We start from the raw sequence: 27,986 nt of genomic DNA, 5'->3' as shown, positions 1-27,986 counted from the left end.
ATGATGTGACATCCTACAGCCTTTCCTTTCATAGTCCCTGTTCCCCAGCAACATCGCTTCACAAAATCCTCTCACTTTGCATTCCAAGAAAAGTGAACCTTAATCTCAAGACTAAAAGAATAATCACTAGTTTGTCAGATATAACAGGCTTTTGCCCATTCAACTTCTGAACTCCAGTATTATTATTTTAGGAGTGCTGTGGCACCCTCGCACCCGAACTACCAGCGCTATGACAACATGGGAACAACAAAACATTCGGTAGTTTTGTTTCATGAAAGTACCTATTAGTATTTGTACTTAATCTTAGTTCACGTACGTTGCCTCTTTCGGGAACACACGTTTACATACAAATAAAATAATCACACAGAACACGTCGTCTCACCTTAATTGCAACTGTTTTGGTTGATCTTGCATGGCTAGTTGCAGAGGGTGTGTAAATGATGGAAAAAATTCCCATTCCGTTGTCCACAAGGCTCACGTTATTAATCTGCACTCTGTCTGTGGTCTGTAAGGCAGTATTTCATGTAAGAAATTAGACATTAAATATGATCAGAGCCCACGCACATCTTTGTAAGTGATCAGTCTTGTACAGTCACAGCACACCACAGGAACCAGCCAGCACATTGCACAAACCAACCCAAAACTAAGATTTATAGGAGAAATGAAGTTATCAATAGAGAACCCAGAAAAGGAATACATTTTGATCAAGTGGGAACAATACAGATGTGACTTCCCTGCTTAGAAAGTAGCATGCAATGTTGGTTGTCGTGTAGCATCCAATGTCGGTTGTGGTGCCAGTGTGCAAAACTCTAACGCCTCAGCTGACATTGAAACTCAAGTCAGAGGAAGCCCGGAGTATTTCAAGAGTAAGTTTCATCTACTCGTACCCCAATGTTTGGAAATCAAGCCTACAGCATGGGGGAGAGAGCGAGTTACCCCCCAATGGCTGAAATGGACAATGTGTAACCAGGAAATCTGTCATCAATGTCTGTTTCCCTCTTGACCACATTGTGCGACAGTACAAATGCATTACTTTACTGGGCCTCCTTTACCCAGGATCAAAACAGTTGAGAGCCCCTTAAACTGCATCTGTTCATGATGTGCAATGTATGAAATCCCCTCAAAAACATGATAGTGTTTGCTCGATCTATAAAAAAACATTTAGACCATGAATATGGGGACATGATGAAAGACCTGCCTTTTCATTCACGAATGTCACTGCTGTCACAGAGGGAGAGTCAGTTCAGGAATGTAAATAAGTTTGTATTTAAAAACTAAAATTGATTGTAAAGGCCAGTCAATGTAGTCATGTCTAATGTACTATAGTGAAGCACTTCCATGTGTAAAATAAATATACTGTTTTCGAAGTTATCAGAGTCGATATCCTACTTTTTTCCTGAAATTGCACCATTTGTATGCCAAATATTCTGATGGCTTGACTCAAATTCACAATGAAAAGCTAAACCCCTTGCACGTCTGTCTGCATTTGCTGACTTGACCTCCTCTTGCCACACTCTGACGGCTCAAGATCTCGAACTTTCTTCTAGGGAGTAAGGTAATTTATCATTGGAGTATGTGGCTCTGTGTATGTGTTCAGGGACGTCACTTTTGTTTTTCTGGTGAGCCTCTGTGAAGACCATGTAGGCACTATCCACCTACGGCGATCCTCCCTCCGGTACACTGAGCGCATGGGAAGCTAGCACTGCAACCCAGGGTGCGGTGAAAGAGCACCCCCTGCGGGGCAGTTGACACCACTCAGCAAGGATGGTAGGCATTGAAGAGGAAGCACCGAGGATATCATCAGAGCGCCAGACTGATAGGAGCCCAAGACCAGGGTGAGATGATGGTGGCAGCTGAGGGAGGGTTTGTGTACACATCTCTGTATTGATTTGTAAAAGTTCACTTCTGCTTCTGTTTGCTTTAATGATCATTTGGAAACCTTTCAAACAGCTCTTCAATATTTCAAAATTGATTCCTTCATGTATATGCTACGTTAGGTTTGCAATTAGAAGGGAATCATACATTCTTTTTGTGACTATCCATTTCTTTTTGACTGACATTAGCATATAAATGCATGCTGTAAACGTGGCAATTCTGCACCCAGGCCAGGCCATCTTTTACCACTCCCAGAGCCCTGACAGGCACTCCAGGAGACAATTAAAGGCAAATACACAATGGTGAAACAAGGAGATTCTGTTTCTGATTACAAACGTGATTCACAATGCTGTGTGTACTGATACTACTCTCATTCCACCTGCCATACAAAGGCTTCTAGGCAGCTAGTTCCAGGACAAATCTCGTTCTTGCCGTCCAGACTCAAGGAGACTGGAGACAAGAGTGACACATATTTAGATGATAATCATTAGATTCAGATGGAGAAAAGCAATCAGGATTGCAGCCGTACTTTAACTTTCCTCCTCACACCTGTTATAAAAGTGTCTCCAATACAAAATCCAAAATTTCTGTGTGGTTTACCTGGATTATATACATTTTTATGGACTTTTATTTACTCCTATTATGTCTCTGTACACTGTGATACTGACATTCAGTGCCACAGTGTCTGTGCTCTGCCCCTAAAACTGTGCTGTAAAATTGGTTTTACCTAATATGCTTTTTTAACTTTACATTAGGTCCATGGTAGATAGCGAAGTAAATAAACAGGTGGCATGAAAGACAAATGTCAGATGTGGGCACCACTGTATTTGCACAATCTATCTGTCTATGACAACATTGTATGTTTCTAGGAAGAACGTTTCCTTTGCTACGTAAGAAAACATACCAGCGACACTTTAGTGTGCATTGTAAACCCACATGTTCCTTTTATTAAATATATAAAAGTGTGCCATACTTTAGAAAAGGAAAGATATTCTCCAGAGTGATAGTCACAAAAAGCTGTTTATCTCTGAGGAGAGTATTTGCTATCTTGGCTTAGACAAATAATAGAATGATTATTAAAAGTAGGGTTCTCCTTCGCTTTAAAGTTATATTAAATGGTGGAAATAGATATTCGAAACCTGTCATGGAAAAAAAACTTCTGAAAAGTGTATTTTGTGCTTCTTGAGAGTAAACTAGTTTAGAATTGGTTCACTGCACATCCCTGCACCAAAAACTAAATACTTTTTGGAGACTGGATGGTAAAGACCATCCTCCTGAAAGACATGGGTTTGCCATCTGGTAGCAGGGAGTTAGGAGAAGGGGTCAACAGAGGCCACTTAGCAGGGATCAGCCATCTTGGAGGAGGATAGGAAAGGAGGGTAACAAAAAGGGCAGCTTTCACAGTTATTCTGCAGAAGTGGAAAGCTCAAATCAGGCTGTAAGGGATTGCACACGTTTATCTGCAGAGCAACTCTATTTCTGTCTGTGTCCCTAGCAGGAAGAAAACCCAGTTCTAGATCTGAAAGAGAGGAGGGTAATTCATCTCTATGGGGGAGTGGCTTGAGGGGGGGATAAACATGGCTCCTGCAGTTGGAGGAAGCCTATGGACATTTTCGTTGAGGGACTCTGGGAGGGTCTTCAGTTAACAGAGAAAGGAAGTTCTGAAACAGGATGTGGACATTATGTGAGACAGTAGCCAGGATTCAGTGAAGGATATACCCCTTCGACTGGCTAGCACACAGGGAAACACTGGCACTGAGCCATCATCTTGTCACAATATTCCTACACCGGGAAAGACAACATCTGAAGAAAGAAGTCATTGTCTGAAAGCTGGATGAAAGAAGAATGAAGGTCAAGGGGTTGACTTCCTTTTACCTGCAACAGCAACATAAAAATCACATGAACTCCTGCCTCCAAGAAGGCGCTATGCTGGAGAGAGACCTGGCACCTAGAGGCCTATATTGACAGCATGAGAGCGACTATGAGGAACTTTATCAGCAGTTGGAAAATTTGGGACTCAGCATTTTTTCCACCTTGTGAAAAAGAGTCTCTTTGGTGTGGTCACCCCCAATTCTTTTACTGATGCTGCTTGGTTTAACTCCGCACACTGGGGTACTGCTTTCCAGTCCCCAGTGTAAGTGCTCTGATCAGTAAAACATAGTAACATTGGCTTATTTGCATATCTACCTTCCCAGGAAGGCCATAGCAAATGGTGCATGAACTATACCAACTGCATGGGAGTTAAATTTCACCTGTGGACTGTAGCATCTAACATGGTGTCTGATCTAAAAGTGTAGCCTGACTGCTGACGTTCTTAAACATGCAGGTAGACCGGTCAAAATAAATCCTTTTTGATTAGAGGGAAACCTACTTTTCAATATAAACTAAACCACTACTAAGTAGACCTTGCATCCCACAAGACAGGTTCCCTGGTATTTAAAAGTGAAACAGGTGAGAATGTAATGTTAGCCTGTTCCTACATGTTCCTAGGTGCTATGGCATTTTCTATAGCAAAACCTAAATTACATTTAAAGACAACTTTTGTAACTTTGGTTAAGAATGTAGTAGCTACCATTAACAGAGACCGACTGTTAGAGAATGTATCAATTGCCAGCACTAATAGTTACTCTCTGCGTTGGGTAATGGTGAATCAGACAGAGATGCTGAAACAAATTATCGTTAAATCTTTTACAGATATAGAGACATGCCTTAACGAAGACACTCCTCCCATGGTATTATTAGTGGCTTTTCAGAAGATAACTACGGCAATTAGGGAATGTCTTAGCAGACAATAAAAGGTCAAGAGGGCACGGGGGGTGGGTCGACTCAAAGTGCACCAAATTTCACTTGTTGTTAAAAAAAGAACTTCATAGGAAACCAAGGATCGCCTCAGAAGTTAAGAGAGCTAGACAAGCTTATAATCAAGTCCTGAACGACAGGAAGAATATACTTAGGGATGAGGCCTGGGAGGCTCTTCACTTAGGCTCAGTAAACAACAACAGTGCCGGCTTTTGGAAGGTAATCAGAACACCTTTTATATGCAGCGATATTAACCCTACTATAGAGTCAGCTATCCCGGAAACCTGGTGGATATAGCATTTTACCCAGGTATATGGAGGAGCTGAAACTTTAGTAGGGACTCAAGCTTTGAGTGATCCTCTCCATCCTATGTCTTTAGCTTTTACCCTGGAGGAGGTCGAAAGGGCCTTACATGCCAGCCAGGGAGGAAAGGCTCCTGGACCAGACGGGGTCCCCATTGACCTGTTTAAATCAATTACATCTTTGTAGAGGCCGCTTCTTGTCCAGGTCCTCAATGCGAGTTGTAATGCTGGACTGCTACCGACTTGGGTTGAGTCTGTAATCATTCCTATATTTAAAAAAGGAGATAGGAACGACCCAGGCTGTTACAGACCAATTTCCCTTCTGGATTCCATCACGAAGATCGCAGGTCGGGTTGTGCTAGAGCGTTTAATTGATTGGGCTGATGATAACTCGATCCTATCTGACCTGCAATATGGATTCAGAGCTGGACTAGGGACAATAGAACAGGGTCTGAATCTCTCCTTATTGGTGGGAAAATACATAAGGGCTAAGAAAGGGCGCTTGTTTTTAACCTTTGTGGACCTTTCAGCAGCATTCGACTGTGTCGTACACTCGAAATTATGGAAATTTTTGGGAGATCTGGGGGTTGATAAAAATATTATTTATTTTCTTAAAAGTTTTTATTCCGATTCCAAGGCACGCGTACATTATGGGGTAAAGGGTGAGTGTACAGCTGCATTCTAGATTAAGAGCGGTGTCAGGCAGGGCTGTGTCCTGGCCCCTTTTCTTTTCGATCTTTACATAAACGGGCTGGAAAAAGCCATATGTAAAGATAACCAGGACTTTCTTCAGATCAACGGCCGCCCAATACCAGCCCTATTATATGCCGACGACGCTGTCCTAATGTCACGCACTCAGGTGGGACTGCAACGAGCCGTGAACAGCTTCACTCTTTTTATGACAGACCGGAGCCTAAGGGTTAATCCCACAAAAACTTTTATTATGCGTTGTGGCACTGGCTTTAGGATTAATAAAGCTATTCTTATTGAAGGTAAAAGGATCGAGGATACAAAAAAATTCTCCTATCTGGGCATCCTTTTTTCCCAGAATGATTCCTGGGCACAAGCAGTGGCTGCTAAAAAACTAGCCCTTTTACGTTTTACATCTGCACTTATCATCTTCGCCAGGAAGCTTGGCAAGCGACCCCCAGCAGAACTAATTAAAGTATATACGGCCAAATGTGTTTCTGCTGCGCTTTATGGGAGTGGAATATGGGGGTTTGCAGATCTATCTCCTTTACAGATAGTCGAAAACTCCTTCCTTAAATACATTTTAGCTGTACCGAAAAGTACTTCAGGATTTGTCTGTCATGCTGAACTGGGTATTCAGTTCCTTTCTGATTCTATTAGGATAGCGCCTGTGCTATTATGGCACAGGTTGTGGACAAAACCCCAGACTACTTTAAAAAGAGACATCGGAAGGAGCCATGAAGATTCCCTGGCTGAGATATGTGCACAACTTTTTTAAAGATATGGGCCAGTTACATTATTATACGAATCCCTCTTCTATTGAAGCAGAAACCAGAAAGGACCTGAGAAGAGAGTGTTTAACACTGCTTGATACCCAGAGACTGACGGTAGAGATTTTAAAGCCCGCTGTCCTTCATCATCAATTTATTTTAGCTACTTTTAATATTCAACCCTATCTGTATTTCGTCCCAGGAGCCTATGATAGATTCGTATTAACTGGCTTTAGGCTGGGAACCTTCCATAGTTTAGTCACTTTCCCTGTTATGAATGACTGGTCACATGATCTTCAACTTTGCCCTTGTAACTCTATTTCCCCCAATCCACGATTCTTGTTATTTTATTTTGTAAATTTTATTCCAGTGATAGGCAGATGCTTCTAGTCCCTTTTTTGAGGAGATCTGGATTACGACAATGTCGCCCGGCACTGTTATCTTTACAGTTATTAGTCGATGCAAACTCTGTTCTGAGAATTTTATCCTTTCTGAAAAAAGTGCTCCACCAAAGGAAACTTATGATTACTTGAATGGTTATTTTGCACAGTACGATGCTCAAAATGTTTAGGATTTATATTGTAACTTCTTTTTAATCTCACTATGTATAATGTTATTATTATGTTTTTTCTGGAACTAGTTCTGTATTAATTGTTTGTATGCATTAAAATGATTGCTTCTACAATTGAATAAAGCTTTCTTGATTGATTGATTGAACTTTGGTTTAGAATACCCAGAGTCCACTTAATCACTGTTTTTCGAAACTCACTTCAATGGTGAAGTTGGCTTTCTGATAAATATACATGAAAAATTACTTTTAGCAAAGTGCACTTTTTCCTACCTGAAGCTTCAGTGGCTAATTAGCATTTGTTTGCCTAATTGACTTTTTCATGCCAGTGCTTTACCCTTCAGTAGGTGTGAAATCTGCTCGGAGAGCAGAGATAATGACTTGGGCCTTTTGTTAGGATGTCCTGGCTATGAAGTATGTGGCTGAGCTTATCTCAGGAAGGGTCACTGGGAGGGTCTAAGAACTTCATTAACTTGAAAGGGACCAGGGTGAGGACAGACCAATCAAAATTTAGTGTTAAGCCAGACCCAGGGAGGAGAGGCCACTGCTGGAGTGAGTTCTGCTTTCTAAGCATCCTGACATTAAGTAGCTGCTTCAAAAAGGGCAAAAGGTTGGGACTTGAACAATGTTTCAATCTAGAGAAGAGGGACTAACAACTTTGTCAAGCAAGAAAATCAGATTAGTCCCACTCGCAGGTTTTTGGCTCGTGAAAACAATGTCAGCCAACACTTACAACTAAAGAGCCTGGCTTCAGGGCACCCTGCAGACAGCTTCCAGAATTGCCCTCCGAAGGTATTCAAGCTGCAAAAATGAGACTAAGGGGTGATTTATAATTTGATGGATGGAGGTTTGGCAGTCAATGTGATGGAGTAATTTAGTTGTCTTGATTTTCTACACATAACTCAGCATATATGTACATTAGTGATAGATATTTTTTCAAGGCACATAGACATGGATTGCGGAATAGTAAATCTATCTACCCTTCCCAATAAGCACCTATCTTTTGGTATTTTGTCCCTTGAAAGTTTGTCCTCGATATTCTTGCACCTTGATATTCTAGGGGTTGATAATACGTGTACAGCCCTCTCTCCAAGATCTGAGGGGCTTTTTCAGAGTATGGGGCTGACTTAAAATTCCCAGAATCAAGTAGTAAATGTTAAATAAAGAGTAGACTTCACCCTCAGAATGTCATCCACCATAATATTGCTATGCTTGAAGTAGCAGGGCCAATGGATTTATGAACACACTCGAAATCAGGCCCTAAAGTATTGCTGTTCTGCAAAATAAGTGTACATTTTCTCCAAGGTCATTCATAACATTACTCTAGCAATGAAAAGAAGTGGGTTGGGGACTAACTGATGACATGACCACATACGTTACCTCCATTCTCCACAAAATGTACTAGCAGTTTTTCTTTCTACACTTAATCTTGGTCTTAGTCTACTTTATTAATCTTGTTTTGAGCTCAGGCTTAACTTGCAATCAAGTCTACAAAGAAAGATATATAATTCAATTTATCATCTTTGAAGATAACATGCTGCACTCTGCTTCGATGATCTGAAACCTAACCAAGCAATAAAATTAAAATATTCCCAGCATTTCATTTTATGAAACTAAATATGTTGCCATTTAACTGATGCTTTCCAATCCATTAATTCTGCCACTATGTATGTCAAAGAGACCAATTTGGAGTCACTTTATTCCTTTCAACATCCACATTTCAGAATTTAGATTAAAACTCATTTCCCCAATTCTTATGGGACCATGCATCTAACAGTCAATTCTATAGGGTCTTAGAGTTGCCATCACAAACTAAGCTTCTCCAGTTTTTCAAATCTAATTCTTTGTTTGGTAAGTAGGATTTTATATCCCCACTTCATGCAGTTCTATCTAGCTCAACCATGAACCTACAATATTGCTTTTTGGGCACCCACAAATTTATTATTTCAGCTATTCCAATGTTTCATTGACCTTTTTCAGTTTTCATCTGCCTGGTACCCTCAACCGCTTTATAAGCCCCTACATTCCCTATCATCATTCTTCATTTATATATCCCAAAAATAATGTAGTTCGTTGCTCTGTGGATTTGGAAGTGCATTCCTGCATGTGTATCTTTGCACTCCTCCTAGATTACTTAAGTTATTCCTTCTTTAAATATACGCTTACCTCTAACAATTGGAGTGAGCACCTGGATTGCTGGCCTTTGCTATGTACCCCATTTTGCCATCTTTGTTCAGTATAAATATTTTCTACTGCTACTGTTCTTTATTGAATACACTACTAACAAAAGTGACGCAAACCCGGCACAAAGTGTTAGGGTGGGATTTACTATCCAAAGAAATTTGCATTGGTAAACACCCCAAAGTAAACTAAAGCTGTGCTGTTTGCTAATTTGTGCTACTTTGTATCAACGGGGCAATCTGTGAGTGGTATATGGATGCTGCCATGCAAGCAATCATGGGTTTTGGTGCAAATCCATATCTAATGACATTTGTAGGCAGGTATTTGTACCAATATCTGACACCCCCACAAAATGGGCATAGCAGGGAGAAATGTTTTCATTTTCCTTATGTCCCCAACTTTGCTTGTTTGCTGCATTGTACAGCACACATCTAAAGTGGGAAAAGTCTGAAAGAATAGTTTTTGAACTGGAAAGGTTGCCTTCCAGTATAAAACCTATGGTTTGAAGAAATGCACAAATTCTTGCACTATGAGTAAGGGTATGAGTTGGTGCATGGCAGCCAAAAGTGCACCAGCACTGTGGGGGAGGGGGGAGGCACCCTATTCTAGAAGATATGGTAGATTTTTGTTCTTTTCCTGTGGCAAACGTTTTGTAAATCTGGGCACTGAGTTAGGTGTCCTGCCTTAGAGTTATCTGGACAGGTAAATTACAAAGACCAAGAACTGGTTTGCCTAGTAGTTATTTCAATTATTTTATTTAAATTATAGCAACCCTTTAAACTATGTCGGTTTTGCTCAAAAGCTCTGGGTAACTTAAAAGTAAACAATAAAAATCACCTGGAAATAGATGCCATAGTCCCAGCATCTCCAAAGAGTAAAACCTTGTATGAGAGAACATCCTGGTAGGCCATCTTCCTCCATGTACACTCCATACAATCCGCCGTGAGCTTCATTGTTGGACCATTGTTCCACTGAATTGTTTGCACCTGAAACAAAAATATATCTGATCACGCAGTACTTTAACTCTACCAGCATTCTGAAGAGTGGTGATACCTCTGCTAACATACTTGCCCTAAGAGCTTCCTTGCTCTTGGTATATGGCTGAAGAGGAAATATAAGTGCAATCCCCCGAAAATGAGTGCTGGTTGCCCCTCTAATGCTAATTTAGAACTATGCCTACAGAGCTAGGACATGTGCAGAAAGAGGAAGAAATGCCTAGAAAGAAGGAAGAGAAATCCAGGAAGAGGCAACATAAGTCCAGAAAGATGAAGAAAGGTGCAGAAAGAAGCAAAAGATGTGCATAAAGAACCAAGGGCCATATGTAGGTAATTTGTGTTTTGCAATTCTCAAATTGCAATTTTTAAGGAATCGCAATTAGAGAATCGCAAAATGCAATGTAGGTAGGATTAGCAAAGTTTTTAGCAAATCTCACTTATTCCTTATTTGTGAATCGCAAATTGAGATTCGCAAATAAGGAATACCTTCTCATTCATTCCTATTGGCTAAAAGGCCAATAGGAATGAATGGGAAGACATTCTCAATTTGCGATTCTCAATTAGAGAATCGCAAATTGTGAATGCAATTTCAGGGTTGTAAGGGTGTCAATAGGACACCCTTTTACACCCCAGAAATGAATATGTGTGCACATGTGGCCCACATACACGCCCTAATGGCATGTATGTGACCCACATGGCACTTAGAAAAATGCCTAAAACTGCATTTTTCAAAGAAATTGCAAAATACCACCAACCTGAAGTTGGTGGTATTTTGCGATTCCTTATGCCAAAATTTGCACAACTTGGGTGCTTCCTACATTGTATTTAAGAAATCGCAATTTGTGATTCCTTAAATGCAATAGCAAAATAAGGAATCACAAATTTTGCAATTCCTTATTTTGCATGTGGGTTTTTGTGTGCTACATAGCACACTGCTCTAATTGCGATCACAAATGCTGAAATTCTGCGAATTTCAGCATTTGCAAGGGTAATTAGGCTTTCTACATATGGACCCAACTTAGGAGCAGAAAGAGGCCTTGTTGCAAACTCATACTGTGCCGCTAACTTTCTGCTGACGGGTAATAGTGGTAACTGACTCTGACTAACCAGGCTTAGAGCAGTGCAATGCTAAAAGACACTTAGAATACAGTCAAAACACCAACATACACTAAGGAACACTACGCGTTGGAGAATCCCTGTGATTGGCATGACCTCATCTGTAAGGCCCTAGTCCATAATAGGGCAGGGGGATTAAAACTACCTCTTAGTCGGAGGTGCAGAAAGATGCTTCTTTAAGTAGTTGTCACATTTGCAGAGTGGTGGAGAAAGGGTGCTGGGCCTCCGATCAGCGCTCAGGAATTCCACTGCATAGGACTTAGAGGAGGTACTAGAAGGGCTTATTGGCACCCAAAGTCCCTCAGGAGTAAATTGGACTTCATCCCCTGTCCCGTAGTTTTCCAGGAGGCGCGTTTGCAGAGTGGTGGAGAAAGGGGGGCATGTCCCCGGAAGACGGTGTGGGACTTACTAGAGGTAACAAGAGGGGTAGTTTAACCCCAAGGACAACCTCGGAGGCCAGCTACCACATGCTATTACCTCCAGTAAGTCCCACACAACAGGACTGCTAAGTTCTCAAAGCAGTCCATGCCCCCTTTGCCCACCACTCTGGGGCACATACTCATTTCAATGCGGAGGTCAGTAGTGGTCCTCTGGCACCGGGCACCATCACCTCTCGGGGCTTTGAAATGCTGGGAGGGAGGTCGCACGGTCCCCCTCCTGTAGCCATTGATGGCCCTGGGGACTCTAGGTCCACATTAACTGGATTGCAGAGAATGAACACAAAAATGATATCAAATAATGTTGCCAATGTAAATTATTCGAACAAAATCGTGATCAACTTACCTGAGCATGGTTCACCATCAATACGGTATGCAACTCTTTCAAATCCTGCAACAATATTGTCTTGGAGGACAATTTGCCTGCCGTTATTTACCTGAAATTACGTTTAAACATAAAAACAATGTTACTATGAACAACTTTAAGAAAAATGGCTTAAGTCGCAAAATAGTACACATAGGGCCCGATGTAGGTAGCCCTTTACCGATCGGAATCGGCCGAAAATACCGATTTTCGGCCGTTTCCGATCGGTAAAGGGCTATCGAGATGTAGGGGCACATTTTCGGTAATTTTACCGAATCGTTATCATTACCGAATCGGTAAATTTACCGATTCGGTAATATTTACCGATTCGGTAATGATACCGATTCGGTAAAATTACTGAAAATGTAATGTAGGTAGCCAATGTTCCATCAGCACATGGCTTACAGAATCGGTATTTTACCATGGAATACAAATCCATGGTAAAATACCGATTCCTGTGTACATGCACATCTGTGCATGTACACATGTGCCATGTGACAGACAGACGTGCCCTTAGGGCATGTCTGTGTGCCACATTGCACACATGCCCGTTTTGGGGGTGCTAGAGGGTGTCAAAGTGACACCCCCTGCACCCTTGTGAATTCTTTAATTACCGATTCGGTAAATACCGAATCGGTAATGCCTAATCATTCCTATGGGCTTCAAAGCCCATAGGAATGAATGGGCATTACCGATTCGGTATTTACCGAATCGGTAATTAAAGAATTGTTAAGGATTCGGTAACGAATCCAGATGTTGGGACCTACATCCCATTTACCGATTTTGAAATACCGAATCGGTAAAATTCGGTATTTCAAAATCGGTAAATGGGATTTACCTACATCGGGCCAATAATGTGCAAAACGAAAAGCAGAGAGTAAAAAAATATTTTCAAGGTAATTAAAAATACTCTGCAACCTACTCACATTTCTCTTTGGCAAAGTGTATAGAAAACTAAAAAAGGTTATTTAACTAAAAAAATAAGTCAAAATATTTCATTTTAAATATACTGTAAATTAATTTTATGTATTTATTTTAAGCATTGAACAAAAAGTAAATGCTATTGGGTTTATTGTGAATGTAATCTTTAAGTAATTCTTAACAGAGTTATCTTAGGGATTTTGAGGGCATCGGGCCAAAGAAATCTTTGGACCCCTGTTTGGGACGTTTTTGATCCAATTTCAGCCCTTTCATGCATTCTTTAGCCGGGACCTTGACAGTGCACAGATGGACTCGTCTAAATTCAAAATGTGTTTACATCTCATATTCAGGGGCTAATGATGTGTGTTTGCAATATTGTAACACAGCAGTAGCTCACTAATATTACTGCCAAATAATCTCTGTGAAACTCTCCCATTTCTCATATGTGTTTTCCTTTTTTATCGATGTTGCAAGAAACATTAAAAAAAAACTTCTCTGCAAAATGTCTGTAAAAGACTCACAGATTATCCCCATTAAAAAATAAATTAAAGAAAATGGTACTTAAAACAATGTGTTAAGGTCAACAGGGCAAGACTCTCTGCAGAGCAGAGTTTGCTCTATCAGGGGACCCCAGGAAGGTTTAAGCCTTGGGCTCGAGCCCACTTTGACAATGTCTTAAAATGTCTCTGCTTTTGCCTAACTTTGCACTTAAATTTTGTGAATGGCCAAAAGTAGTAAAGTTATTCAAAAGTGTATGAGTAAACATACACCTAAAATATTTACTCACAAGTATTAGTTACCTTTGTAAATAGCCCAGTTTCAATGTTATTAAGAATAGTTGGGGTATTTTTCACTCACTAAATCATGAAAGTAATGTGTGTTCTGGACATATAAGTCAAAATGCAAGATAGATACTAGAGTACCTATTTTTACTCTGTGTTACTTCTCCAACCATGATTTGGCTTGCTTTAGCATCTACTATATTGCCTGAAAAAACAAGTCTTGGTGTTGAGCTTGCGAGCATGGCCTGGACAACCCTAAAACGTTTGTAATAACCCAAATTCCAGATGATTTAATGCTTGATGTGCCCCTGAGCTTTGGGAACGTTTGGGAAAGTGGGATTCAACACATACCAGCTCAGTAATATTCCGTATTGCTTTAAAAGGCCACAGTCGGAGGTCAGACCCCCTATGGTAGCCTGTATAAATTTAGTCCATAAGAGAGTTAAGGTCCTGAATGGTGGGCCAGCCCAAGTAAAGAAAAAAAAAACTTTCACGCTCGGTCTGCTCTGGTGCAAACGGCTTTCTGCAAATAGTATGTTTGCTATAGCTATATAAAATGGGCTAATACAGTGCTTCCATGTGTAAATTCCTCTCTGTCTGATTATTGGTGGTTAGGATTTACTGGGTGTGAAAGAACCTGCTAACAAAAACTTACCATTCCCTCCCCTAGTTCCCCACACTCCTTCTTTGCTCCCACCTCCAACGCACTGGACCCCACATACATTTAGCACCTGTTCAGAGGTGGTGAATATATCAAGTAAAACAGCATGGAACAGGTTATTATGTGCGGTTTCACAGCTGGAAAAATCTGCCCCACATAGTAATTTCCTATTCTATGGGATTTTACTGGTAATTGCACAGTACCATGCAATGCGTATTAAGGGCCATGTCGTATTTACTGTATTTCAGTAAAAGGACAGTGTGGAAACGAGAGACCAGGGGAATGTGAGGCAGACTACTATGCTGTCACTGAGCAGAAATAAAATATAGCCATTTGGAACCATTAAGCATTTTCTAGTGGTGTGGGGGTGGGGGGGGGGGGGGGGGGGGTTGGGGGGGGGGGTGATTTTTTGGACTATATGTTATGTGGCCACGCTTGACATTTCACCTTCATCATGTTTCGTGACTTGCAGATTGATGTGAAAGACTTGATTCACTTCCTCTCCATTTCTTTTTAAATCAAAACAAGCAAACTATACCTTCCTCTCTTTTTTTCTACACATTTCACTCTGGTCCACTTAACATGAATATCCATTTCAGGTGATTAGTGAATTTATATTTAAATTAATGTGCTTTTGTCTGCCTGTGTCTTAGTTGTTCTTCAGATGTGTTTACATCTATGATGTGTTTTTTTACCACACTTTTCATGTTGTATCGTTTAGTATCTATATATTTGCAGTCGAGTTTCAATTTAACGTGCAAAATTGTCTAATTACAATCAGCTAAGAACAGTTTATTTTTCAATTTAATTGTGTTCTATGTTTTAGATTTTGCCTCCATTATTCTTACGGACCCATTTTCTCAGAAACATTTAGCAAAGACAGAACGCAATGAAGTTCCCTAGTGTCCTCCTAGATGGCCTGAAGAAAGGTCAATTGATCCCAGTAGCTAGGGCGCTACCCATCACAGCCAAAGTGCACAAGATACATGCTGCCTACCAGTCAGCAGATTCAGGGACAGATGACCATGTCACTGCCTTCGGAACCCAGGATGCCTGCCAGCGAGTTCAGTCTGCACATGTAACAATACTGGGTGTTATAAAACCCGTGGGATTTGGAGAAATGCTATCTTTGTTCGAGACATGTGCTACACTTCATTTTGAAGTGAAGTATGAGCTTCGAGGCATAGCAGCAGTGAGCAGTGATGACTTTAAATACTTGATGCATTCGAGGATTTTTGGACCAGCCAAATATGGACATTCGTGTCCTAATTTGCTTGTCCACAAAAGTTATATAGATCAGACCAATTTACATGTTATGATAAAACCCTCTTCTGATTTATAGTAAAGATTTTGTATATTTTCTATGAAGTGTGCAATTTGACCAAAAAAATAAAAGATAAAGAGAGAGTTCCATATAAATGTACCTCAATCCCAGCATGCCATAACCAATTGTTGTTTATCCCTTTCCGGTCTTGATAAGTTGAGGGCCAAACTGCAAGAGTAACTAAGTTCCTCCGAGCCTTGATCCGCTGTCCCCAAAGTCGAATACCTGCCAAAGAAAACGACGAGAAAGAATCAAACAAATTAAAAAAAAAAATAATTGACGCTGTTTTAGACATATTTTATTACAAAAGTCACTGTTGGTTGCCCCGCCCACTCGGTTTAATTTTCTACTGTATCAAAGCTATGCACTTATTTGTGAAGGCATATATAATGGAATTCCTTCTCATGTTACCACAAACCATACTCGTGCTATGCTGTGGCTGCATGGAGGATGACAACTTAGAATCTGACAGCCTCCTCCCCTTAAGAGGACTGGAATCTTTCTGCATGCAGTCTGGAACCTGGAGGGTATTCGTAAAGTGAGGGATCAACAGAAATAAGTGTCCATTGGAAACACAGTGAGTAGGATAATAAAAAGCATAATAGGCGCCCCTCTGCATGTAGGACCTATAAAGGAGATTGTACATATGATTCTGCTTTGCTCAGGAGTTTCAGGGTTTCATTTTTTATTATATTCTCCTGCAGGTGTGAGTCATTACAAGGAAACAGATGCCTTCGGGGTCACTGAGATGAAGTTTACAACCTGCAGATTAGAGGGAGCGTGGATGGATTTACACAAGAGGGACATCAGTGTAGGGTCATCACTCCAACTGAGAGCACTCAGGCCATGCTGATAGGAGAGCAAGGGGGAAGGTTTGGCACACCGAGGCTAGAGATGGAGTAATTCAGACCGATAGATCCTATATTTTCTTGTGGCCCTTTGTTTCTTCTAATGACATATCTTTTCGTGAGCATTTGAGTACACGAGTGAAGTAATGCTCACCAGGTTTGTGTCACTCTTTCAATAACCACACACATTTAGGCCATCAGTAGTGGATTCCAAGTTGATTGGTGGGGTGAAGTGGGATTTAGATGCAGAGTAGGAGTTTGAGTTGAAAGAGGAAGTTGGTGTCCTATTAAGTTTCACAGTGTGTGTGTGTGTGTGTGTGTGTGTGTGTACTTTACAAATCAGGTACAGATAAACTAAGCGTTAAGGGTATTGCAAACTTGAGGTCCAGTCTATGCAGCCACCCCTCCTCTTTGATGCGGTGAGGAGGAGAAAAGTAAGATGGAAAACAATGGACTGATCCTTCTGAAAGCAAAAACTGCTTTTGGCAGAAAATATGGGCATCTACAAAGAATCAATGTACTTGGGTAGAATACGGTTAGTGGACAAATATGATATTGGCTGCCTTACCAAGGTCACAAGGTGAGGGGTTTCTCACAGGGCCTGGTCCATTCTGTATATAGAGACCTTTAAGGGTTAACTGCATCTATAACTTAATGCAAGAAAACACCCCAGTAGCCTACTAACAATTTTTTACGCTAAGGTCTCATGTTTCAAGCAGAATCAGATGCTCCGCGTGGCAGAAAGCATGGTGTCATCCTCTATGTAAAAGTCCTTCTACTTTGATGTAGGAACCATGTGGGTCCGGAGAAGGACTCTCAGTAGAATAATCCTGGAGCATCTCACCCTTCCTTATATTACTGAACTAGGATTTCATAGTTAGCGCTTGTTTCATGCAGCCCTCAGGCAATATTTTTCCCAGTATGCAAATACTTAAGGCAGCTTTCCTCTGGGCAATGATCCCTCCAATCCCAGTGCTGAACTGCAAAGGGGTACTAGTGGCAACTTCTTTGCATTCCCCTGAAATGTTAATGACGGTCTTCTAGGTACTTGTAGGCATCACAAACCTTTCCTTTACCAAAGTTCAATGTACAATACCATACACAGATAACGTACAGGGATCTCACTCACTGTTGCTCTGTTCTGGCACCTCTGCGTATTGGCAGGAACCTCGCTCACCTGGTTCATTCACAAACCTCCGTGGGAAACTAATGTGACCATAGCCTTATGGCTCCATTGAGTAATTTGGTCTTTGGAAACTAAAAATAGCTACTCAGCTGGCTACTGCCATTTCTGCTCACCCTTTGCCCTAATGCTTGTTATTCAGGTTTCTACAGTCTCTCAAAAAAAAACCGGAGTCACTACATGATGACCTGTGTCTATCCATAAGACATCTATTCTTTAACCCTGTGGTATACGGAGACCAGGTATTCTTCAAACGGTTTTGGGAAATTTGAATATACGATTAACCTACCTCTGTTATTGTGTTTAATTCTGATGCGGCGTATGGAGTTGCAACTATTCATACTCATTCCATTGGCTTGGTTTGGTTTACACATATATGGGTTTGGTGGCTAGTCACTCTACCTACAGAGCAATCACTTCTGGAAATTTAAATTATCAATATATAACTCATTCTTCGTTAAACCTGCCATCTGGGGGTTCAGTCTCTGGAATTGTAGCCTTGTCATTAAGAGTAACATTTGGGTTGGTAGCTTTACCTGTCGTGGATTGTTATTTCAACACTACAATGTTGTGTAGGATACACTATGTTTCAATATGCATTGAAACCTAATTGGAATATTTGAACATCATTAATAAAAGAAAATAATATTGCCATTGAAGGTTTGGGTCAACATGTTTGAATGACAATGAGAGATCAGGTAGGTTTGAACTGTAAATATACAATTGCAGAAGGCACCACTGCATATGTTACACTTCCATATACTTGAATTTCATATCCTCATTAAATAAGTCAATCTTTTCATCACACAGTTAATCTGGCCATAAACTCTTTGCTGCTTCAGAAGAAAATAAAGATGTGCAATTTATTTGCTTACAAATTACCTTCTCCGACAGTAAAATGGATGATGTTGTCATCAACGTTTAGCCCGTTTGTTCCAAATACGCCAATTGCAGGAGAAAATCCATTGTGGAAGGCACAGCCCTGGACATAGGACTCATTAGGTTGAACCTGAAAAACGAAAGATAATTACATTTTGCTGTAGCTAAAGAGAGGCTTCAAAATGATGAAACATTAAATAAATGTATATTTGTTTAGGTTTATTTATATGTGCACATTCTTATTTCCATGTTTCATAGGATATGCCGGACTCATTGGTGGTGGAAGTTCCTAAGATAAATGATCAACAGTGCTATTGGTGCCACTGTATTTAATGGCTGCTCTGTTATTGAGTCCAGTAAAATAAAGTGAAGTTTGTTCATGTCTCACAATATGCCATGGTCTGACGAAGGAAATGTACCAAGTCATAACGCTGAGTGTCTCAAACCACATAGCGTTCCACTGCAGCACCTATACCCTTAAGCTCCCTTGCATTTAAATGGAACACAAGCCACATCTAATGGGTGGCGATGGAACAAGTGAAGTATGGGTGAACCCAACAGTGAGAGCTCTTGAAAGGAAGGGGAGATGGCCTTGAATGTTTCCCCCAGTATTCCCTGAAAACTGTATGATGAGATCTTGGTCTGAAACTCGCGGACCAACCCTCTAAATGCCAGTGTGTTCCCAAGCTCTTTCCATCACTGCATTATTGGGAGCTCTGCAAGGGCTCTCCACTACCCTTCGAGACCTGGTGGATCCTTCCAGATACCAGCTGTTTGACCCCGCTCTAAGCAAAGGTGTGTTAAGTGGCTATCTGGAAACTGGAGCTAGGAGGGCAAGTAGGATGGCACAACCTGGCCATTTTTAGGTGACTCCTGTTACCACTTCCAGCAATCATTTTAACCTCTTAAGCGCTGCTGACGGCCAACGGTCGTCACAAGGGCTACCTCCCCAGTGCTGTGCATGACCATTGGACGTCCATTCAGCACTAGTTCCAATGGACAGCGCAGCACTGGGGAGGGATATTTGCGAAGCAGCTAAGGTGTTAAGGTAGATATTATTTTTGTGTGTAACAACACAATAGGTTATTGACATCTATTGAAGGCAATATTGTGTCTGCATCAGATTCTGCTTATAAAAGAAACAATGTAACTGTGCCTTAATCCACCTGCCCAAGATCCCTGTTAACTTGAATGACTTGCTTGAGTGCCAATATTGCTGTGCTTTGTAAGCACAGCATAACACATCTAAATACAACACTGGTTGGGTAAATAAAATATTGACTATAACAGTATGGTTGATATTGAATCTTTCTTTATCACTTGTGAAACTCAACTACTCACCACATGTTGGACTTGGACCTTTTTGCATGGTCATCCCTAAACTTTTTGCCTTTCTCCTAGCCTTTTCTCCGACATGGTGTTGGCGGTTTTAAGACTCTGGGCACTTTAGCTCACTGATGCCCAACGTAAAGTGTGTGTGCTCTCTTTGTTACATATGATAAGATAAAAGACTGCTGTGACAGCCGAAACGAGTCTCTTGGATGCTGGGTCGTGGGAGGCCCATCTCATTAAAAAGAAGCCACATTCATGCAATCTTCATGTGTGTGCTCTTTTCCTTTTGGAAACAAGGATTTTTTGCTTATGATAAGATTGGTCTACACCTGTTTGGCCTATTTAATTTACCTGTCAGGCCCTTGTAAAGCGGTATCTCATATACCCAGGGCTGGTAAATTAAATGCTACTGGTGGGCTTGCAGCGCTGATTGTGCCACCCACCATAGTAACCTTTCAAACCTATCTCAGGCCTCTGCCATTGCAGGGCCTGTGCGTGCAGTGTTACTGCTGCTGTGACGTGACACCTAAAGTGTGTGCCATGTCTGTGACCCCCCTTTTACTGCATGTCAGTCACCCCTAAGGTAGGTGCCTGCTAGCCCTATGGGCAGGGTGCATTGTGGGCAAAAGATAGTAGATGTACCTTTTATGTGTGAAATGTCCTGGTAGTGACAAACAGCCATTTTGGTTTCTTACTACTGTGATGCTGCCCTCCCCTAGGAATGCATTGGATACCCTGATATGTGTTTCAGTGGTAATTCCTGATATGAGAGGAGCAGCGTGGTCAAGTTTAGTATATTTAGAATGGTAATAATAAATGCTGCGCAATGGTGTGCGCAGATTTATTATAACTATTTTAGAAATGCCACTTTTAGAAGTTGGAATTTCTGTGTGCTATGTGTCTGCCTGCCTGCCTGGTGTGAATTGCATGTCTGGCTTTTGAGTGACAGGGGCTGGTGAGGTGTGTGTGGCTCCAGGAGGGGCAGTGTGTGTCAGCACTAGGCTGAATGGGACATCTACATTTGGAGTAGCGGGAGGAGTAGTCTCCTGACCCTGAATAGGATTGTGCCTACCCTGTACAATGCTGGCTCCGCCCCCTGTGGTGTGTCTGATCGCTGAGCCCTCACCTGACAAAGGGGAAGAGAGCGCCTGGTAAACATAGTGCTCCAATTCCCCCCTGAACCAGTTTTTACTGGTTTCCCCAAGCCCTGAGGCTTACCTCCCCGCTGGAGGGCCCTGTGTGCTGGCCTCCCTGGGCCCAGCTGTGCTCCTAGAAACTTTGCTTTGGACCTTTGCCTTTTGCAGCCCAGGTTCCTAGCGCCTCGTGAGTGACATATTTTAATTTGCCCCACAAGAGGAACGTGTGGGCTTTGCTGCGCAGAGCTGCCCATGTTTCAGAGGGAATCCCTGTTGTAAGGATTCCCCCGTGCTGTATTGTGAAGCGGGTACCCATCCCGCGTTTTGCCCAACCAAGCGGTAGCCTTTCCCACTTTATGTATATTTAAAACAGTGGGTGGCCACCCTGCATGCAGTGCTAGTGTGCCCACCCCTCTTAAATGAGTATTTTTCTAAGGCAGGCGCCCACCCTGCACTATGCCGCTGCCAGAGAAGTCACCGCTGCGGCCCCCGGAAGTCAGGCAACTTGCATGGTTAGGGGCAGAGCCTCCCGCAGCCAAGACCTGGAAGCTGACGGCCATGTCTGTAGGAGAGCGGGCCCCCGTGTGCTAGTGGCCGCTATGCAGGTCATTGAGAGGAGGCGCTGTGACCTCCATGAGGAAGTCCGGCGTACTGCCTGGTGACCGAGCAGCCTCAGAGGAGTGACCGGAACCCCAAGATTTCCCCAGGCAGCTCTTCCCCGCGTTGGAAGAGACATAGACTACGCATCTCATGCCCCGTTGAGTGGGGCGGAGCTAGCAGTATTGGGAGGATGCTGTGGAGGCACCAGGCGAGACGGGTGAGTGGGGGCTCGAGGTTGCACCGTGTTGGTTCCAGTTGAGGCACATTGCCGGTGCCTGAGCGGTCCCACATGAGAGCAGGCAACTCCAACGTTGAGGGCCATTTCATTTAGAGAGCCCCAGAGTGGGGCTCCAGAATGCCAGTGCCCCTTATGTTCAGCAACTGCGCCACACCAGAGTGGGGAGCTGCAACGATTGACATATGTGTGGAGAGAGGCCCAGAGGGCACAGTGAGTGCCAGTGCCCACATTTTTCTTTTCAGCTGCACCGCAATTAGCATCCGCTGCATCTCTTAGGCCAGATCCCTTTGAAGAGTCCCAGTGGGGACCCAGGAGACATGGTGGTGCCAGCACAATTGCGCACTTTGTATTCTGGTGCAGTGGCAGCCAGCCCTGACTTTTTGGGACATAGCGCCTTTTGATCCTTCCAGAGAAGGCAAGTTGGCCAGACGGTCAGTGTTGGGTTGGCAGGGTGCCAGGCCCTAATGTGATTTATGTGGTGCCTATGATTACTGTGATTTATGCACCCTGATTTATGCCTCTAATGTGATTTATGCTTTTTAGGTATTGTATACTGTGTTTATGCTGGTGAGGTCTATTGAATAATGTGTTTATGCTTATGGGGATGGCTCATAATGTGTTTTACGCCTAATGTGATGCTGATTGCATAATATGATTTTTGTTGCATGATATAATGCTGAGTACAGTGTTTTGCCAGTAGTTACTGGTTGTGTTCTACATTTACTATTTGTGCTTTGTGATGGTTCTGACAGTGGCCCAATTGGCCCTGTCATGTGTATATAATCCCCTGTAGATATTACCTAGTGGCAGTTGACACAGTGTACATTGTGTGATTACTATTCTAATGTGTTTTAGATAATACAAAGGCTATTTTTATATATAACCTTGTGTGAAGTTCCTTTTGTGGTGTGCCTAGTGTGTTGCTGCTGTGTGTGTGTTGCGCAAACACCTTACACATTGCCTCTGGGATAAGCCCGACTGCTCGTGCCAAGCTACCAAGGGGGTGAGCAGGGGTTATCTTCGGTGTGTAACTCCCTTGCCCTGACCAGAGTGGTGGTTTTTGCCTGGCTTAGGCGAAAGCCCTAGCCAACCAGAAATCCCATTTCTAACACCACATAACAACGTTACAATATGTAAAGTCATGGGTGTTCCAAACACTTTAATTTGGTGTATATGCTCTATAAAGTCCTAGTTATATTTAGACTTTTGGTCTAAATTTAGACCAAACGTCTAAGGTTACAACTTTGGGAACTCACAAAGGGCATTTATGAGTACTATCTTTATGTCCGCACTCACGTAGGATCTCCGCCCAGAGTGCAGACATAAACATAGTAGTTGTAAATGCCCTTTGTAAACTCCCAAAGTCGTAAACCTAGACGTTTGGTATAAGTTTAGAGCAAACGTCTAAGTTTACCTCTTTTGAATCAGGCCCATTATTTCTGGCATGTGAAAGGACCTTGGTAATTATGAAATGTCTGGTCAAGTTTATAGATCAGTTGAAGGCCAGTGTAAAGTCATGCACAATACTGCGTAGATCTGCATAAAAACTTTTAAAAAACGATTTTAAATTACCTAAAACATAGAATTTTACTACACTTGCCATTTAAGTACCCCTTATTTGATACTAAGGGGCCTATTTACGGGCTGGTTTGCATTACTCTTGCACCACATAAAGTGGTGCAAGAGCAATGCAAACCTTAAGTCAGATTTATGAAGCCAAGCAAGGCCACTTTACACAGTCCTGAGTGGCTTCATAAATCAGGAGTAAGGCAACGCAGCGCAAATCATTGCTGTGCCTTACTCTGCCCTGTGTGGAGAGAGGCCCAGAGGGCACAGTGAGTGCCAGTGCCCACATTTTTCTTTTCAGCTGCACCGCAATTAGCATCCGCTGCATCTCTTAGGCCAGATCCCTTTGAAGAGTCCCAGTGGGGACCCAGGAGACATGGTGGTGCCAGCACAATTGCGCACTTTGTATTCTGGTGCAGTGGCAGCCAGCCCTGACTTTTTGGGACAAGGGCGTTTCATGGGTGTTCCCATGCAACTCCCATGGTTTTTGGTGCATTCCCAGATTTAGCAGAACTGGTAAACCTGGGGATGTGCCAAAAAGATACTCCTTCCCAGGAGGCATAAGGAGGAGAAATATCTTTATTTCTCCTCATTACTTCCTATTTTTGTGTGTGCTGCATTTTGTAGCACACATAGATAGAGTTATATGCCTCTCAGGGTTGTTTTTGTGCAGGATGGTGTCCCTTCCTGCACTAAACAATCCTGCATACAACACAGGGGCATGGCCTGTAACATGGCCGAGTAGCCACAAACTCCAGAGGCTCTGACAGCCAGATCGAATCCTGCCTGAAATCCTAACCTTCCTTTGCCATCCAAGCGAGAACTCATCTTCCCTGGACAGGGGGAAACACACATGCACCGAGAGATGGGTAATCAAGGGCTCCTCAGAGAATTGGATCAAAGGCAATGTGAGAGCTGCAAGCATCATAATGGCGGTGGGTGGGAAACAGAGATGACCCCGTACTAGACAAAATGATTGGAGGTGACTAGTTCCTGTGTGGCCCTTTAGAGACCACCAGGGTGGAATCCTCTTCTGGACCAATATAAATAGGAGCAGCCTCACCTGGAACAAGGAGCCAGAAACAGATTATGACGAAGCACTGCTAGAGGAAGAGACAACGCGGCTGCAAGACATGGCCTAGCCAAGGAGGACCTGAAGTGGGCAGTGTGGGAGCAATCAGTCCATAGTAAGTGGTTAAGCGGCAGTGCTTAGTGGTACAGCCCAACACGAGACCCCAACCCCTGAGAAGCAGGAGAAGAAAGGTCCTGTGGGCCCTAGCAGTGGGAGATCATGTCAGAGTAACAGGAATCTCGTGCAGGGAGGGGCGACATTCTGATCCGGACAAGCTATACCTCCAGGAGAGGTGGAGGCATCAGTACACAAGCTCCCCACATAAACTCCAGAGGACTCCCCACCGCAGTATTAAAACAGGAAGGATAATACCGCTCTCCGGATCTGTTGGGGATGGCATGGATTGGGGCGCCAACACTTGGGCCACAAGAGAGAGGCAGAAACAATCCCTGGGGCCTTATGGAATGGTGATCACCAGAGACCAAACCCTGTGTAAAATAAAGGGTCATCATAGGGAAAGAATACATGCTGGCACGGAGTCACAGGAGAAAGCAGCCCATACACCAGCCCTCACCCAGTCCACAGTAGCACAAAGAAGAGAGGGGAAGAGACATTAAGTTATAAGCAAGGCTGCACAAAGGGAGAGCAGGGGAAAGCTGCAGAAGCCCAGTGTAGCCCAGGGCCAATGCAGCAAGCGGTTGGTGGCTGGAAGCACCTTTGGAGGAACCACCTGGACAGAATGACTAGGAAAAACAGAGGTGGAAGAGAAACACACAGAGGTTAGTCCCCTACATGCCCTACCCTGCATAACTCACGAGCCTAAGAAACAATTGATTGAAACACCTGAAAGAAATACCAAAGAAGTAGCAGAAGACAGTGGTGAAGGGGGGAAGGCCAAGGAACACCTTGCTTGAATGATCCACACTGGAGGATTCTCAAAGGGAGACCCCCCGACATCCCTACACCAGCGATCCTAAATGCAAGGCTCCACACTTGAGTTGGTGGAGGAAACGGGACAAGTAGACAGATGCCGGACAACCGACCCAGAGGGGACATACCCGGGAGAGAGCCCGCTACACCTTCCTGTGAAAACAGTGTGCAAACTACACACAATGGTCAAAGAAAAGAAGCCTAGCCCATCGAGGCAGGGGAGAATAGACCGCTACACAATGGCCATGGGCCCACCTCAGGGAGAAGAAGGCAAAACACCTCTCCAGCCGGATAACACAATCCTCCTGCAAGCAACACAGTCATCCAGAGAAGTATTGGAGGGGAAAATAGAAGAGATATGAGCTGAAGTCACCCTGCTGCAACAAGACCTGAGGAACGTGTCAGAGAGGGTAACACAGACAGAACAGTGTGTCCCAGAAGAAGAGGACACATTTCAAACTCTCTGTATAGAAGTCACGAGTCTTGCCGTCTCCCTGAAAGAAGTTGCCTGGAGGGTAGAGAACACTGAAAACAGGGCATACAGAAACAACATGTGTTTTGTGGGATTTCCGGAAGGTACAGAGGGAAAAGTCCCAGGACTCTTTCTCGTCCAGTGGCTGAAAACTCCCTCCCAGCAGCTCAGTTCTCTTCATGCTTCGTAATCGAGAGAGCACGTAGGATGCTTGGCTCTAGGCCGCCAAGACATCTAATAGCATGCTTCTTAAACTTTCATGACCGAGACCTGATACTGCAGGAGATGAGGAACAGAGGAGAGGTCAGACATACCAATGCCAAGATCATGGTCTTCCAGGACTTATATGGGGAAGTTCAGAAACAAAGACAGGCCTTTGACAAGGCAAAATTGAGACTGTTACACATTCAATAAAGGCTGCTTTTTCCAGCTAAACTGAAGGTCAACTATATGGACAAATTGCTCTTCTTCCAGACGCCGGAAGAGGATAGTGGATAGAGGAATGCCCAACTTTGAGGCATAGACATGAGGACCTAGGGACACCTCATTGGGTCCCACTAAGAAACACAGATATGAGGTGAAAGAGAGAGAAGAGGAATCATAGAAACAACAGGTCAAACAAGATGCAGGCGGGACACCCTATAAACAGAGGCTAGGCTCAGGCATGGAAACTCATTCAGCAGAGACTAATGAGGACAAGCAGAGAAGAAAGGACAGAAAGAGAAAATCTTAGGCCCGATTGGACACCACCCCAGACCATCCAACCAGGAGCAATCAGTGGACATGGAGTGCAACCATCCACTTCTCCAAAAGATCACAAATATGGGGGAACCAAGAACAGACCCACCCTTTCAACAATTGCTGCAACAACTACAACTGGAAGGAAGCGAGGAGGCATAAGTAATATGGACTTGTTGGAAGCCAAAGGAGAGTAAGACGGCACTAGGTGTCCCCTGAACACTTGTACGTTACACCAGTATACCATACACCAATAGGGTGCTTAACTTAAAGTAGGAAATATCACTTCTTTTTTCTTTTTCTATAATTCCTATTGACGGGGGGTAACTTCCAAGCAGTGAAACTACAAGGGGGAGGGTCACAGACCTCTCAGGCTTAACCTACTCCGCTGTTGTCACGTTGACTGCTGGGGCCAGGTGCATAGGTAAAGGAAGAGAGAGGGGTTTGTTCATCATCACAAAACAGACTAGATAAGTGTGGAAGCCAGGGCAGGAAGATACACAAACTCCGTTTGAAACATACACTGCAGCATTATTGCTGGGAGTGTAGTCCAAAACACAGCACATAGGGAGGTTCCTGGGTTCTGTTAGTAATGTCAACAGTCTCAGAGATAAAATCAAGAGGGGTTTGGTGGCCAATGATTTTAAGAGATTAAAACCTGACATAATCCTGCTCCAGGAGACACATCTCTGGGGCACACAATGCACATTCTTGGGACGGGCAGACTACACTACTCTCGTACATGCTGGCTACACATCCGGATCCAGAGGAGTGTCTATGCTGAATAAAAATAACCACCCCTTTCAAACGGCTTAAACATGGGTAGACCCCGAAGGTACATTTATTGCGATACAGGGGAGGTAGGGACAGAGAGAACTTACACTGGTCAGCCTATACACCCCCTAGGCTTCAAAAGCGCACACTTGATAAAGTGATGGGGATATTATTAGAGTAGGCACCCCAAAATACATAATCAGAGGAGATTTCAATGATCTAGTGGACCCACTCATAGACCATACACCACCGAGCCAGCAGAAGACAATGCAACTAGTTTCTAAACACACTAGGTCTGGTCGATCTGTGGCATAAACACAACCCCCCAGAATCCACATACTCCTTTTTCTCTGGCACCCACAGTGTATTCTCTAGACTGGATCACCTTCTTGCCCCAGTGGGCAGTTAAAAAAGAGGAGTACCTGGCAAGGGG

The 27,986-nt window shown here is 43.1% G+C and overlaps 1 protein-coding gene across 1 annotated transcript in view; it reads right to left on the bottom strand.

Annotated features, from left to right (window-relative positions):
- The window catches only part of LOC147724580 (fibrocystin-L-like), a 1,106,658-nt gene that overhangs the window by 137,401 nt on the left and 941,271 nt on the right, over positions 1 to 27,986 (bottom strand). Inside the window, exons 64-68 of the mRNA XM_086966124.1 lie at positions 18,699 to 18,825; positions 15,886 to 16,010; positions 12,080 to 12,170; positions 10,023 to 10,171; positions 383 to 505 (exon numbers count right to left, since the gene is read on the bottom strand). Coding sequence (XP_086822250.1) covers positions 383 to 505; positions 10,023 to 10,171; positions 12,080 to 12,170; positions 15,886 to 16,010; positions 18,699 to 18,825 — 615 coding nt within the window. The remainder of the gene's footprint in view (positions 1 to 382; positions 506 to 10,022; positions 10,172 to 12,079; positions 12,171 to 15,885; positions 16,011 to 18,698; positions 18,826 to 27,986) is intronic.

This window comes from Lissotriton vulgaris, chromosome 4_1 (assembly GCF_964263255.1).
Source record: "Lissotriton vulgaris chromosome 4_1, aLisVul1.2, whole genome shotgun sequence".
NCBI lineage: Eukaryota > Metazoa > Chordata > Amphibia > Caudata > Salamandridae > Lissotriton > Lissotriton vulgaris.
The sequence above is the reverse complement of the archived record's forward strand: the minus strand, read 5'-3'. Positions and strand labels throughout refer to the sequence as shown.